This window comes from Puma concolor, chromosome E1 (genome assembly GCF_028749965.1).
Source record: "Puma concolor isolate L17-30 chromosome E1, mPumCon1.1.hap2, whole genome shotgun sequence".
In the NCBI taxonomy this organism is placed as follows: Eukaryota; Metazoa; Chordata; class Mammalia; order Carnivora; family Felidae; genus Puma; species Puma concolor.
In genome coordinates, this window is record NC_141680.1 from 16,212,853 (window position 1) to 16,229,424 (window position 16,572).

At 52.0% G+C, this 16,572-nt stretch overlaps 1 protein-coding gene across 1 annotated transcript in view; it reads right to left on the reverse strand.

Moving 5' to 3' along the window:
- Positions 1-16,572, reverse strand: part of RPH3AL (rabphilin 3A like (without C2 domains)) — a 147,315-nt gene that overhangs the window by 89,321 nt on the left and 41,422 nt on the right. Inside the window, 1 exon segment of the mRNA XM_086686372.1 lies at positions 2,017-2,128. Coding sequence (XP_086542498.1) covers positions 2,017-2,093 — 77 coding nt within the window. The 5' untranslated portion in view covers positions 2,094-2,128.

Genomic DNA, 16,572 nt, shown 5'->3' on the forward strand with positions numbered 1-16,572 from the left:
GGGCTCAAACTCACAACCTGTGAGATCATGACCTGAACCAAAGTCGGATGCTTAACCAACTGAACCACCCAGGTGCCTCAAGACTTCTTTTAGATGCATGGTGAAGATTCGCTCCAAGGTGGGTCAAGAGTCCATTCTCAGAGTTCCCAGAAGGCCCAGGCATACCTCCATCACAGGGCTTAAACATTACCTCAAGGCCGGGTGGGAGACCCTCTGTCTCCCCGTCCAGAATGTGAGTCTAGGGGACCAGCCCTGCCCCATCTGGCCCCTGAACACTTCCCCAACTTCCTTTCCCCCCTTTTAGCACCTCACTCTGCATTCAAGCCACAGTGGCCTCCTATCAGGCATGTTCCTTCTACCTCAGGGCCTTTGCTCATGCTATTCCTTCTGCCTAGAAGCTCCTTCCCCCTATTTCCATCTAACATGTACCCCTCCTCCAGGACTCAAATTAAACATCACTTTCTCAGGGAAGCCTCTCCAAATCCCTGGATTAAGTTAGCACCTGCCTTCTTCACCCCACTGCCTGCTTCCACTGTCAAAGTAGCTACACATGGGTAATTTCATGTATAATGTTCACCTCTTCCTATCAGTGCCTTAAGACCAAGCACCATATTGGTCTTGTTCACTGCTGTGCAACCAGTGCCTGGCACCTGGTAGGGGGTTAGAAAATGTCTGGTGTCTCAGGACAGACCTGAGCTGATGCCCGGGTGGTAACTTCCCCGGGCCTCCCAGAGGAACCGTCAGGGCACAGCACCCAGTTGCAGGATTTGTGGTGTTCTTCTTTACGGAGCCTGGCATTACAAGGCAACACACCCTGGGGAGGAGATAAAAGCATTTGCTCTTCTAAAAGACGCTACAACAGCTTCTGGCTGCTGCTGAGCACAAGACAAGGTCAGGGAAAACTGAAAGAAATGCCAGAGGGGTCATCAGGGGTCACACCAGGCCCTGGTACAAAAGCACAGCTCTCTTCATATGCCGCCAGGGAGGACACATCGTCTTGCCTGGCATCGAAGCAGAGAGGGACAGGGGCTGGCTTCATCCCTGGTCTCTCCCCTGTGGGGGGGGCTGTGCAGGGGCTGAAAGGAGCTGAGCCACCCCAGTGAGAGGGACAAATTAACTACTGCACGGAGATTCCTGCAAATCATGCAGGGCTCCGCTCCTCTCGGGCGTTTCGGATTAATTTTTCTATCCCTCTTTGATGTTTCAGCTCTGTCCCCCTGCAGGCCTGTAACATCTAATTGCAAATTTCTTGAACTTGGTCCCATTGGGGAAATGCCGGCTCCCATAACTGACACTGTTTGACAGATCGAAGGGGCATTCTTGGGCTTATCAGGCACTGGGGACCGCCAAGTCCTCAGATGGATAGGGAAGACTGGAAGGCAGGACAGGCATCCGGGAGCCTCTGGTCTCCAGCCACGGGGGGACATTGAGGAGAGATGGCCCAATCTAACTGGATCTGAGGGATCACCAGGCTGAGGGTAACAGGAAAACTGGGGCTCTCAGGGGACAAACCAGCATCAGAGAGGCCCTGTTAAGGGCAGGGAGGAGACCGGGGATGCCTTGAGGCTGGCTGTGTGTTTCAGCCTGGGCAGGGAGGTGACGGGGGCAGGGGCTCAGGGACTGAAGGCTCAGTGACAGGGGGATTTATACTCTTAACCGAGAAGGCAGAGGAAGCAGTTTGACACCCGCACCCCCAGCCTGCTGTGATAGAAAGAACACAGGCATGGGAGTCAGGGGAGCCTGGGTGCGGGTCCCAGGCTTGCCGCTCACAAGGTAAGTGCCTTGGGCAAGGAGCCCAGCCTCGTTTTCCTCATCCAAGAAATGAGGGTAAGTCCGACGTGGCAGTTAAATGAGTGAATGGCTGTTAAGTGCTCAGCTCGGGCCTGGTGTGCCTCAGTCACGCACTTGTCTCCAAACTTCTCTTTCTGGGTCCCCGATAATGAATCTTGTCCAAAAATGGAGGGAAGCAGGGGTGGAGGAGGAAGGGAAGGCCTGGCGGGGTCTTGGGGGACTCACTTGGCTCGCAGGGCAAGCTGCCGATCATTGGGGCAAACCCACTGGTCGTTCCCGCTGCCGAAGATGGTGTCGGCCATGGCCTGGAGTGCCCAGCCGGGGCAGGGAGTCACATCTGAGGTGAGAAGAGGGAAAGACAAGAAGCGTGTCATCAGCTGGGGAGGAGATGGCGCACCAAGCGCTGGCACTTCTGGCGTGTCCCCGTGCCAGGCCACCTGCGGACGCATCACCCACAGAATCCCTTCTCCGGCTAAATACCGTTCCCTCAAAGCTCCTCTTTCTCATAATTCTGGGAGGGATAACTACGTGGCTCATGGAGCTAAGTGATAAGATTGGACATGACTGGCCAGACATCCGGGGTTAGAAGCAGAAAAGGGAGAAGAGGCACATCTCAGTAATCTTCAACTTGGCCGGCAGGACCTGAGGGCATTTGACTCCCGCGCCTCCCAAGTACAGCCCCTACTGGACTGAGCACAATGCCTAGCAGGAGGAGCTGGGGCCAGGGGGGCACACAGCTAGATAGCCCGGGAAAGCTTTACACCACCCCCAAACCTGGGGGTCCCACCGCAGCAGCCCAAGGCCTATGGGTGCAGTGAAAGTTGGCCACCCTCACGGGCTCTGCTCCCCACCATGTTCTGCTGACCATCACAGTGCTCCCCAGAGCAGGAAGGAGGGCAGGGAGCAGCGGCTGCAGCCGGACTGCCATCCTGCACAACTATAGGGGGCACGGTCCACCAGGACTACAATGACAACGGCACCCTCGGGCATCCTGCAGGGAGGCACCCCGGCTCCAGAACTTCCTGGTGGTTTAACTGGTGCAGCCCAACTTAGCTACCTTTCTCCTTGCCACCAAGGATATGACCAGCTCCTTGATTATCTAGCATGAGGATTATCTAGCTCATGTATTCTGAAGGGAGTGTGTGTGTGTGTGTGTGTGTGTGTGTGTGTGTGTGTGTGTTGAGGGAATGGAAAAGAGAGTAACTCAATCCCAGAGCAAAGATGAGGGATTGCACTGAGTTATCCACACCCCCCTGGGCCAATCCCATCTAGACCAGTAGATCTCAAACACAGAAATCTTTCATACTCTTAAAAATTACTGAGGTTGGGGGCGCCTGGGTGGCTCAGTCGGTTGGGTGTCTGACTCTTGATCTCGGCTCAGGTCATGATCTCACGGTTCATGAGATGGAGCCCCACACGGGGCTCTGTGCTAACAGCAAGGAGCCTGCTTGGGATTCTCTCTCCCTCGCTCTCTGCCCCTCCCCCACTCATGCTCATTCTCTCCCTCTCTCTCAAAATTAATAAGCATTTTTTAAAAAAAGTTACTGAGGTTGGAAATTAGTCTAGCAGTGCCTTCAATGTTAAACAGAGTTACCATGTGACCCAGAAACTCCTTCGAGGTATATACCCAAGAGAACTGAACATATATGTCCACACAAAACCTTTTATGTGGGTGTTCATAGCAGCATTATTCACAACAGCCAAAAAGTGGGAACAATTTAAATGCCCACCAACTGATAAATGGATAAAATATGCCATATCCATGCACACTGGAATATTATTTGGCCATAAAAGAATAAAGTACTGATACAGGCTATTAACACGGCTGAACCCTGGAAGCATTATGCTAAGTTTCAAGAGTCAGTCACAAAAGACCACATATTGTACGATTCCATTTACAAGAAATGTCCAGAACAGGCAAATCCAGAGAGGCAAAAAGTAGATTCATGGCTGTCAGGGTCTGGAGTACGGGTGGCCAGAGGAGAATGAGGAGTTTCTACTACTCAGTTCAGGGTTTCTTTTGGGGGCTCATGAAAATGTTCTGGAATTAGGTCACGATGATGGTTGCACAACTTTGAGAGTAAACTAAAACCAATGAATTGTAACCTTCAAGAGTGTGAATTTTATGGTATAGGAACTACACCTCATTAAACTGTTATAAAAAATTCTTTCCAATGGCAAATGATGTGAGTTTTATCTATTCATATTTACCACATTAGAAATTAAAACTAAAAAAAATTTTAATTGTAATTCATCAAAAAACAATAAACCCATTAGATGTTCACATATTTTATGTATGTATGTATGTATGTATGTATGTATGTATGTGTGTGTGTGTGTGTGTTTATATTTAGGGGCGCCTGGATGGCTCAGTGAGTTAAGCATCTGACTTCAGCTCAGATCATGATCTCACGGTCCGTGAGTTCGAGCCCCGCCTCAGGCTCTGTGCTGACAGCTCGAAGCCTGGAGCCTGCTTTGGATTCTGTGTCTTCCTCTCTGTCCCTCCCGTTTGTGCTCTGTCGCTCGCTCTCTCTTTCTCTCGCTCTCAAACATGTTACGTTTCTTTTTGAGAGAGAGAGCACGAGAGGGGGAAGTGTAGAGGGAGGGGGACAAGGGATCCAAAGCAGGCACTGCACTGACAGCAGAGAGCCCAACGTGGGGCTCTAATTCACAAACTATGAGATCATGACCTGAGCCAAAGTCAGCCACTCAACCAACTGAGCCACCCATGCTCCTTCTCTATATTTTATTTAAAAATATATTCTTTCAGAACAAAAACAATTAGTGAGAATGGTATTGCTTTACATTTTAAAAAATCTGCAGGTGCGCCTGGGTGGCTTGGTCGGTTAAGCGTCCAGCTTCGGCACAGGTCATGGTCTCGTGGTCTCATGGTTTGTGGGTTCAAGCCCCACGTCGGGCTCTGTGCTGACAGCTCGGAGGCTGGAGCCTGCTTCGGATTCTGTGTCTCCCTCCCTCTCTCTGTCCCTCCCCGGCTCGTGATATGTCTCTCTCTCTCAAAAATAAATGTTAAAAAATTTTTTTTACATAAAAATAAAAATCTGTGTAATATTTGGTTTAACAAAAGTCAGCTGGGTGTTCATATCTGATTTTTTTGTTCAATCTTTTGTGATTACGTGGTTTTGTTAAACTGCAGGAAGGATATCCAGATTCTCACAGATATGTACTACATGTGGAAAAGGGAGGAATATCTTAATCTATGTACCTACCTACCTATCTGTTTAGTAGGCTTCATGTCCAGCACAGAGCCCAAGGTAGGGCTTGAACTCACAACCCTGAGATCAAGACCTGAACCGAGATCAAGAGTCGGATGCTCAACCTACTGAGGCACCCAGGCGTCCCAAGGGAGGAGTACTTCAATAGTCTTCCTAGATAATTGTGGATACTCTTTCATACTGTACCAGAACTCAACAGATGGTAGTTTCCTAAAGATTAGTTTCAAATGTGGCATCTGGAACCGCATTAATGAACTTTTCATTTTCAGTACATTTGTGAGAGAACAGGATGCAGTATCTTATTACTATCAGGAAAACAGTTTTGACCTAGTGAATTTCCTGAAAGATACTGGGGATCCCCAGGGATCCTTGGATCATGGTTTGAGAACTACTGTTCCAGACCAATGTCACCGATTTCTACGATGACCAGCAGGGGGCAGCGGGTGGACTGTAGCTAACTGACCCACATAGAGACCAAGCCCATGACCTAGAATGCAGTGGTCTCCCTGTCCCGCGCAGCACATCCAAGTACCTGTGTTCCACTGTGGGCCACCTGGGGAGAGAGACCTGAGCACCTCCAGACCCTAAAGGGACCCCATGGCCAGGCCCAGCACTGGGAGGCCACCATCACCAAAGTCCTCCTCAAATCGAAAGCCTTGATCTTCTCCCAAATGAGGCGAACATATGATCCAGGAAAACACAGACAGGGTCAAAATGACACTCATCAAATAAGTGTAAACCAGTGTCCCACCTCCAGCCTTCAGTGCTCTATGGTTTGTTTTGTTGTTTTTTTGAAATTTCTGTTATCGGGGCGCCTGGGTGGCTCAGTCGGTTGAGCGTCTGACTTCGGCTCAGGTCACGATCTCACGGTCCGGGAGTTCGAGCCCCGCGTCAGGCTCTGGGCTGATGGCTCAGAGCCTGGAGCCTGCTTCCGATTCTGTGTCTCCCTCTCTCTCTGCCCCTCCCCCGTTCATGCTCTGTCTCTCTCTGTCCCAAAAATAAATAAACATTAAAAAAAAAAAAAAAGAAATTTCTGTTATCTTGTGACTAGCACAACCACACTGCCACGTGGGTGTGAAAAGCATTACTCCGTTCCAAGTAAACATTTAGAACATACTACAATTCATTAGCCTGCTCATTATTTTTTTTAAAAAAATACTTTGAGGGGACGCCTGGGTGGCTCAGTCAGTTAAGCGTTCCACTTCAGCTCAGGTCATGATCTCACGGTTTGGGAGTTTGAGCCCCACACTGGGCTCCTTGCTGGAGGTACAGAGCTTGCTTGGGATTCTCTCTCTCTTCCTCTCTCTCTGCTCCTCCCTTGCTCGCTCGAGCTCGCTTTCTCTCTCTCTCTCTGTGTCTCTCTCAAAATAAATAAATACGAACTTAAAAAAAATACTTTGGGAGCTGCAAGAAATGGAAATGATGGGGGTCTCCCTGACCCAGAGGGACTGGACTGTGTCTGGGCAAACAGGGTGTCGAGGAGCCACCGCTCCTGCCACAGCCTGCAGGGGGCGCCACGTCCCCGGCCACTGCTCCCAGGGCTGGAGGGTCCTGAGCCTCTCCCTCCGCTCTACCACAGACACCCCCACAGAAGCAGGGGTACACGAGGGGTGACCCCCGGAGGGGATGGAGCCAGCCAGGGAACCTCAGGGTGGCTATTCCATCTTCCGGACCAAAACTGTGTGGAGCTGGGCAGGGGGAGGTGAGGAGAAGGAAGGGGTCCTAGGCTCTCATGCGCCCACCTTCACCTCCTTTAATGGTGGGGACAGGTGGGGACAACCCAGGAGAAGACCGCAGAGGTCAAGATTTCAACAACAGTTCCTCACAGGCTGAAATCAGCCTTTAGGGGATGAAGCCCTTTTGTCTCCTGTGGGTCACTCCCTAGGGGTGCCAGAGTTTGGGGATCACTTGCAAGAGAGCCCCCAAGCTAACATTTCTCTCTCCTCTGACCCGTCTGAGTTCTGTTCCTCTTCATTTTTTTTTTTTTTCCTGTTTTTTGGTTTTTTACTCTTCTCTTCTTTTCAAAACTTTGGCAGAAATAACTCTGCCGTCGCCCACAGGTACTGTTCTGTTCTCCCTAAATCTAATCAGGACAGAAGAGAAACAAGAGAGGTTAAGAGAAAAGGTCACACAGCTAACTGCGCTGGTCTACTAACCCTTACTTCAATGCTAATTTCTCTGCACTGGGTCACCTTCTGCCGTAGGGCAGAGGGAAGCGTTTTGGGTGGTGAGGAAGGGGGAAAGACGACTCAGCTGGACAGAAACGCCCCGTCAAAGTCTGGCTTTTATGCACATGTCCTGAAAGACCGGGAACAAGTCAGCTGTCTTCTTTGGGCCCGTTTTCTCAGAGGGACCCGAAGGGGCGGAGACAGGCTGGAGGGGCTGCCCTGGGCAATTCTGACACCTGAGTCCACCCTGCCGAGTTCCGAGTTGCGAGTTGCGGGAGGGAGGCACAGGTGGCAGATGGGGGACTGGAGAAGGGTCCTGGGGCAGGAGGGGGGTGGCTGCTCCAACCTGGGAGGTGGGAACTGAGCCCCACCCCAGCCTAGTCCCTGAGGGGGTGGGGCGGGAGAAGGAAGGCATCCCCCTGTCCCCCACCCCTGTCACTATGCTCAGGAAGCTTCAGGGAAGATGAGCAGATGGCACCTTCGAGGCCCTGGGGTTGTGAACGCTGGCTGGCAGGGTCTTAGACGGTGCCAAGTTCGTGGCCGGGCTTGTCCACAGGGGTGTCTCCGAGGGAGAACTGGGGCTTCTGCCCAGGCTACAGCCCACGTCTCGCAAGGCACAGCTGTCCCTCGTCCACAAAGAGCAACCTTGGGACAGACGCTGAGAGAGGAAGGGCAGCTCGAGGAGCCACATTTTAGGAAACTGCCAACAGAGCCAGCTCAGGCTTTCCAAATCTCTTCAGTCTGAGCCAGCTGCCGGCTCCCTCGCATCACCAGCCAACCCCTGTCCCCGGCTTCCCGAACGCTCTTCATCCAGGGGGCTCCTCTGCCAAGCTGTGTGCTCACCACCAGCCAGCACGCACCGCCTGGGTTCTGCTCCAGGAGGAGGCCCCTCCCAAAGCCCATGCCCTCTTAAGAGCTGGGTCCTTAAGGCTTCCGAGGAGCAGTACCATGTGAGTTGAACGTATTAACAAGTGCCAATCTGTCCCGGCCAAAAATCAACTGATGGAACAGAACAGGGCCTTACAGAAGGCCAGTGAAAAGGCAGGAAATGCAAACCACACATACTGGAGGGAAAAGCGAGACTCAGGCCTAGAGGTAAGCAAGGCGGCAGGGTCCGCGGAGAGAGGGCTGCATGGAGCCCTGGCCTGCTCTTGAACAAGCAGAGAACAGGTGGCCGGGCCAGGCCTCCCTCTGAAGTCCTTCCAGCTGTGAGGGGGAAGAGCCTGAAGGAGAGACGTATGTGGTGTGCGTGTGTGTGTGTGTGTGTGTGTGTGTGTGTGTGTGTGTGTGTGCGCGCGCGCGCACGAGCGTGTGTGTCCTGCTGAGAAGGGAGACTGGTCCCGGGGGAGGTGGGCGTCAGGTCTGGGAACCCAGGCTCCCATTTTACTGACAACACGCTCCCCCCTCCTTCCCCACAGGCCTATGCCCTTGTCCCCTCTCTGTCCCCGGGGCCCAGCACAGGGCCTGCCACAAAGCCAGCGCTCAGGGACTAGCTGTTCAGTGGAACTGATTTCCTCAGAGAGACGGCCATTCCCAGACAAGGAGAGACTGAGACAACAAGGCAGAGTAGCTCAGGGGCAGCCCGTACTCTGCGACTTGTTCGCTCACAAAACAGTTTGTTCCTCGGGACTCCCCGCTGGGTAGTCAGCACCCAGTGGCTCCGATGGCTGAGCCACCTCCCTACTTAACCCAGAGGCCAGTGTGCCACAGGGCCCCCGCTGGGACACTGGGCCTCCAGGTGCTGCCTCCATCCTGGACTCAGGGGACCCTTCGGGGGACAGGGAACAGGGAACAGGAAATGCATTTCCTCAGAAAATTCCACAGGGTGGGGGGCGCCTCGGTGGCTCAGCAGGTTGAGCATCCGACAACTTCAGCTCAGGTCATGATCTCACAGCTCGTGGGTTCGAGCCCCACATCAGGCTCTGTGCCGACAGCCCAGAGCCTGGAGCCTGCTGCGGATTCCGTCTGTCTGTCTGCCTGTCTGTCTGTCTCTCTCTCTCTCTCTCTGCCCCTCCCCCGCTCACACTGTCTCTCTCAAAAATAAATGAACATTAAAAAAATGATCTTACTTTCTTTAAAAAAAAAAAAAAAGAAAGAAAGAAAGAAAGAAAGAAAAGAAAAGTCCATGGGGAAGGAGGTTCATGAGCCCCAGGCAACTTTCTGAGGCAGATCTGTGAAAACAAACTCGTTTTTACAGAGAGTTCCAATTGTCTCTCCCTAAAGTCCAAAGCTTGTCACTCTGGGTGTTAGTCACTGTCGACTGTCTCCACTGGACAAGCCACTGGACAAGCCACAATGCAACCACAGTCACCTTCTGGACATTGCCGAATACAGGACAGAAACCAGCCTGCACTCACTCATCACCCACCCCAGATGAATACTCTGGACATCTCAGTGTAAGGCCTCTTGATTTTGTTCCGGATATTTCTGTAGAAACTCCAAATAAAATTGGGTTCTTGCTACACATCCTGTTTGCTGTTTTCTTATCACATGGTACTTTCTCACATTATTAAAATACCTCAAAAAACCATGATTTTTAATTGTAACTTAGCGTTCTGGATATATTTTGTCATTTTCCTCTTTGGGAGCACACAGATGACTTGCAGTTTTGTTCTATTATATTTATATTCAACACCAAAATGCGTATCTGTGAGCTAAACCTCTGTGCCTGTCTCTGATTATTTCGTTAGGATCGATTCCTTTTGTTCTCTCTCGGTGGCTGTTTGGAAGCAGCGTCCTGCTCTTGCTGGTGACTTGTGTTTGCCTTTGCACGTGGTATGCAAAGGGGAAAGTATACTTTTGGCTAATATATTCTTGAGACAACTTTTACTGTTCATAGCCGCTCAAAGCTGTCAGTTGCAGGCCTCAGCCTGCTCTCTCCGAGGTGCTTCTAGAATGGCTCACCACTTTTCGTAGTGACAGAGTTGCATCTCTTTCCCATCGGTCTCATGTGGATTCTGGATTTTCGGTCCCAGAAGGCAGATGAAAGAACCTGTCTGGAAATCTCCAATAAGTTGGTTTTATAATGCACACAGCCAGGGGTGCCTGGGTGGCTCAGTCGGTTAAGCATCCAACTTCGGCTCAGGTCATGGTCTCACGGCTCATGAGTTTGAGCCCCACATCAGGCTCTGTGCTCAGAGCCTAGAGCCTACTTCAGATTCTGTGTCTCCCTCTCTCTCTGCCCCTCCCCTGCTTGTTCTCTCCCTCTCTCTCTCAAAAATAAACATTGACAACAAAAAATGTATAACACGTACAGCCCTCTAATCACTAAAAAAGGCCTCTGCTCCACAAGCATTCGCATCTACTTGAAAGAAGCCTTAAAGGGCTTCGTGTGCTCAGAATCCAGTGAAGCGAACACGGAAGTGAACACAGAGCCCCGAGTGACCCGGGTAGTCATGTAACACCGCCCCCCCTCCAGCCAATGTTCTCCTCCAAAAAGGGGCAGGGGGGCTCCAACTCCACCACAGGCTCCTGGTGAGGAGGAAATGAAAGAGCACTGCCATGAACTCCACACAGCAGCACAAATCGTCACTAATCCAAGAAAACACTGCTGTCAGACCCCCCGTCCCTCCAAACTCACACGTGCTTTAACACAGTGCTGGGAAACACTGCGGCTGCAGCTGTCTCCGAGAGGGCGGGGGCGGGGAGGTACAAAGCAACCCGCCCTTTGAGAAGGATTACACACACTCACGGGGTCCTCTGCTCTGCCTGCCAGGGCCAGGGTGGGGACACAGGCACCTGCCCTATTACCAAAGCTAATCACCTTTCCCTGGGGTGGTTATGTCTCCCACCTTTAGACCCTGGCATTTTCCACCTCCTTGATTTTGTTTCAGGGAGCATCCACTGATACAGCTGGGACGATGACCATCCCTCCCACCCGCTGCCCCCGGGTGTGCTGTGGATAGACAGCCTCGTGGGAGAGAAGAAATGATACCGAGAGAACAGTGGGAACGGAGCCGGCAGAATGGAAGGGCTGAAAGAAACCACAGGGTCTAGGAGGGGACATCACGTGCAAAGGCAAACACAAGTCGCCAGCAAGAGCAGGACGCCGCTTCCAAACAGCCACCAAGAGAGAACAAAAGAACGTGCGCGCGAGGCGTAGGAGGTTTTCTCTGAGTTGCTGGACCAGGATGAATGAAATGCAAGGTCTAGCCAAGAGCCCTGGCTGACCCATGGACTCAGGAACAATGAATAAATGTTGTAAACCACCAAGTTTGGAGGTGCTTGTTACGCAGCATTATCATGACAAATATATAACTGATACAAATGCTATCTGGTAAATAAAATCCCAACCCTGACCTCAGTATCCAGCCCAACCCCCTCCCAGAGCTGTTTAGGGTTTGATTTTCAAACCTGTGAGCAGTGGAAAGGCCAAAAGACCAGATGAGGAAGGCAAACTGGAGCCACAAGAGGCAAACAAGACCGCTCTGCTCCCCACCCACATGTCAGAGTAAGGAGAGGGGACTGGGGAGGGGCCTAGAGCCTTGGCAGGCAGCCTGCGCAGGGCTGGAAAAGAGGCTTCATCCCAGTGCCAAATCTGAGCCGACACAGAGAGTGCTGAACTGGGCAGGATTCAGGGCCTGCATTCAGCCTCTGGAGGACAGACGGCTGTGATCCTTTCCTCATGCCTGGCCTGGGCGGGCGGGAAGACTGCCTGTACACCCTCTACTGCCCAGTCTGCCATCCCAAGACAGCTAGCTGTGATGGGCCAGGGTGGCAGGTGAGTAGACGAGGGTCTAAAGGAGGAAGGAAAAGCAGGGATAAATATCAAAAAAATACTTGCCACCAAGCTGGCGCTTCCCGAGGTCTCCAAGACACCGTATAAGAGCCCTCAGTTCTACACCCAGGTATTAATATTCCAGGGAACCCTTAGCAACAGGCCCTGACATCTGTTCTGTTACCATGATACGGGAAACATGCTAATAGCAAGATAAGGTGAGCTGAGACATCCGCATTTCCTCCACCTGTCACGCCACACCGGAGGATGAAAGATCCAGACAGGAAGCCTCGAAGGCCTGTCTGAAACCAGAAGGAACCTCTCTATGGTGTCTTGGGCTAATTATGCATGAGGCAGGGCTCGAGGGTTTGGGAGATGAGACAGGACCCCTGAGGAAGCTACTGCCCGACAAACGTCCCTAGAACTCACCCTGTCAGCAGGCATCCTGCCAGAGCTGCTTCCTTGAGGGACTCTTCCCTCCCCTGCCTATTCAGTCCTCTGCCTCTCTTGCTCAGACTGTGGCAAAACCTTCCCAGTTGGCCTTGGGACCTCCTGGGGCCCACTTCACGCCCTTCACTTGCAGCCAGAGAGGTCGTCCTTAAAGCTTAGGTCAGGCCCTGTAATTCCCTTGCTCAAAAACCTTCAATGGCTCCCCACTGCCAAAGGAAAAGACCAAGGCCACACTCGAGGTCATCCGTGATCTGACCCTAACTACCCCACCAGCCTCACCTGCCACCACAACCCTCCACAAAACTCATGCTCTAGTCACTGGGCACCTGGACACATTCTGGCTGCTCACCTCTGTCTCCAGAACTTCTCACATGAAACGCCGTTCCTGCACGTTGTTTGCCTGCAGAGGCCCAGTAACCACCTCCTCTGGGAATTCTCTAACTCCTCCCCACCTAGCTCCTGTTCAGAATCCACCCCTCCCTCCCTCCCCACAGCATTTCATTCCCCTTTGTATCCTGGGGGGGGGGGGGGGAGGGTCTTTACCTCTGTTACCCGTATGAAGGCCACAGCCCCCAGGATGTGCCTCCGTGTCCCTGGGCTAGCGTGGTGCTCTGAACATGGCGGGTGTCATTGCACATTTATGGACCTAATACTAACCTTCAAGAGTTTACCACAGCCCATGGAATAATGCTCAGCCTCCCCGGCCTGGAACTGAAGGCCCCACATTGTAACCTCGGGCTTCCTTAACCACACGCAGGCCCACCCACCGCACAGGCCTCACCTGCCCTGCCTCTGGCCCACTCTGTAAAGTGGTTTCCACCAACTAGAATGGTAGGAAACCTAGAAAGGACCCCGACTCTTGAGGAGTGGTCAACTCAACAAGAGCACATCCAGGCACAATGTCACAGTCAACATCACAAATGACAAATGACCGGGGCGCCCAGGGGGTGCAGTCAGTTAAGTGTTTGACTCTCGGTTTTGGACCAGGTCATGATCTAACAGTCATGGAATCGAGTCCCACATCAGGTTCTGTGCTGACAGTGCAGAGGCTGCTCAGGATTCCCTCTCTCCCTCCTCTCTCTCTGCCCCTACCCCGCTCACATGCACGCTCTCCCTCTCGAAATAAATAAATAAGCATTTTTTTTAAAAGCAATGAAAATAAATGACAAAAGACCTAGAAAAGGGTTTATAGCCAGATCAGGAATAAGAAGTAGGGTAAGTGGTAGACACAACGACAGCACAACATACCGAGCGTGGGAGATGCAGAGCTCACGAGTCAGAGGAGAACGATTTGACATCGTGGGTGAATGGATTTCTGTAATCCTCTTCTCAGGGTAAGTTAGGCACCCTACCTGTCCTCGCGGCTCCCGCTCGGATTCCTCCTCCTGGGAGGGGCTCGCTAAGACCCTGCAGCCCCTGCTCCCATTCCTGCAGCCTCTCTCGTCTGTGGCCTTCCGGGACAGCCAATCCTGGGCCCCCTGTGGCCCATTCGGGAGCACATCCCCATGGACTCACAGACCTAGGAGCGTGCTGGGGTCCTCAGAAAGGCAAGCAGTGGCTACTTTTGGCTTCGCTGCCTTCACTCATTCGCCAAGCAAGCATTGAGCGTTGACCGTGCGTCGGACTTTGCTGCAGGGGGAGCTGGGGGCTGTTCTTTGTGCCCCCAGAAGGCCTCATGTGGTAGGAGGCCTCCGCAAGGAAGGAAATCCTCACCCAAGATGCCCACTCTGTGGGGCCCAACCCCCTGCCTGTCTCTTTGTCTCACCGAAGCCACTCTCTCTTTCCCAGGCTGAAGTGCTATGGAAGGCCTCCAACCGAAATGAGATGCGGAGCAACCCACTTCTTCCCCCCTCTCACTCCGAGTGCCAGCCCTCCAATTTTAACAGCCACAAGCTCTGCCGACATGTCCCCAGAGGCACAGCTCGCTTTTGTCATTTCCGAAAGGCCTAAAACCAGGTAGGGACAGGTCCCAGATCAAGGCGGTCAAAGTGGGCGGAGACCCGCTCCAGGGTAACCAGATCCCCTCGGGCCGGATCCTCAACCCGCAAACACACAGGAAGCCTCCCAGGTTGGCTGCCAGGCTCCCAGCAGCGGCCCATTCCCCATCGGACCACAGGCTATAGTCTCCTAGTGCTGCTGTAACCATTTACCACAAACTGGGAGGCTTGAGCAGTTCTAGAGCCTAGAAGTCCAAAACCAAGATGGTGACAGAGCCAGTTTTCTCTGAAGGACTCGGAGAGGAATCTGTCCAATGCCTCTCTCTTGGCTTTGGGTGTTTGCCCAGCAATCCTTGGCGCTCCTTGGCTTGAAGTTGGATCACTGCAATCTGTCTTCACTTTCACGTGGCCTTCCTCCCAGGTATCTTTGTACGGTTGTCAACTCCCTGGGCCTCTCACCACACTGGAGTGAGACCAAGGACATTCCCGTATGACCTCACCTTAACCAATGACAACGGCAATGCCCCTATGTCCAAGTAAGACCACAGTCTAAGGTTCTGAGCGTTGGGACTTCATCATACCCCTCTGGGGGACACAATTCACCAGGTAACACAGGGGGAAAGTGGAAACCTGGGCCCTCCCCTGGGGGGCTGGGTCAGCAGACTCGGGGGCCCTTCAGTGTGTACGCACAGAAGCTTAAGTTGGTCTAAAATGCATCCTGGAGTTCCTAGGTGCTGGGAACTAGGAGACGAGTCTAAATCTAAGAGAGCTGTCATGGTTGGTGCAAAAAGAGGATTCAAGAAAACATCTCCTTTGGGCACTGCTTCTCTTGGGAGTTCTATCAGGGGAGTTGTGACCTCGGGTGGGAATAAATTATACCTTTCTTTCCATTAACCTGCAACTGAAATTGTCTATTTTCTTTTACTACAAATGTAGGTAACACATCAGAGTCAAATTATTAGTACCTGTGGCTTGGTCATTAATAGATCAACGGTATTTACATATCACAGAGTTACAGATATCTCAAAATATTACTTATGTTCATCACTACATAAGTTATATTTAAAATTAAAATAGTTATTAGACCCACTGTAAGGTGGTTTACCTAATAACTCAAAAATGAATCACACGGATTACTATGTCAAAACTTGTTTTTTTAAAAATACTCTGAGAGCTATAAGTCAGTATAAGTGGCTCCTGTGTAATCCTGTTTGTACATTAAAAATCATTATCTTGAGAAAGGTTCCACAGGATTCACCAGACTATCAAAAAAAAAAAAAAAAAAGGGTCGATGGCACAAAAAAAGAACAGGAAACAGAATTGGAGCTCGATTAAGGTTACCAGAAGAAAACAAGTTTTCAGGTAATCGGATGTCTGTGGCCCCCAGGGACTGTGCTCAGAAAATGCCCAAACCTCCCCCAGGGGCTGCCAGGCACCTGGCTTGGGGTGCACAGTGAGGGGTGTTAGTGCTGCTTATCTTTCAGTGCAGGAATACAAGCCTGCTTCCAAGTGTGCAGTCTGTGTGTGTGTGTGTGTGAGAGAGAGAGAGAGAGAGAAAAGTTCTAGGCAAACAATTTTTGCAAAGGAAATCTGATTTTAGTTCGAACCTAGGAGTAGCTTGCTGGAGGAACCCAGTAGAAACTTCTCCATGCAGCAGAGAAGCCTCTGGAAAAAAGGCAGGTCCAGCCCTTCTCACCTGCTTGGTAAAGTCCCAATGTTCAGGTGTGCTGACAGGGGCAGTCCTCCGGGTCCCCAGGGCTTCCACACTGCTGCCACCCCTAGGGGCCTCCGCAAGGCCCCACCAGGACACCAGCTCCCTGGCAGTTCTTCTCAGGCTCTGCCAGGTACTTCTCCATGCTTCTCCCGCCCACTTCACCAGAGCCTGGGCGGGGACCTTGGCTCGGGCTATTTGCTTGAAGCCAGCAGCCAAGGCAACCCCCAGCTGACCTAGCCTGCTATCTGCCAGCCAGCTGTCCCCTCTCGTTCATGGAAACACAAACAGACGTTTCTCTGTTCCAACTCCAAGGTTAAGTACTGCACTGCCAAGCGCCAGCTGTCAACTTCTCTGTGCACTCCCCATTCCCCCGGCTGAGGCTAAGACCCCAGACAAGTGGGGGCGCCCGTCATGAATGCCCATGGTAAGGACTGCCAAGGACTTGGGCAACCGGGGGGAAGGGACATCAGGCAGTGAGAGAGGGGACCAACCCCAGAATGCGGCACGGTACAGAGGAGATGAGCTGCGGAAAGGTCAAACAGAACCACCGGCATCTTGCCGC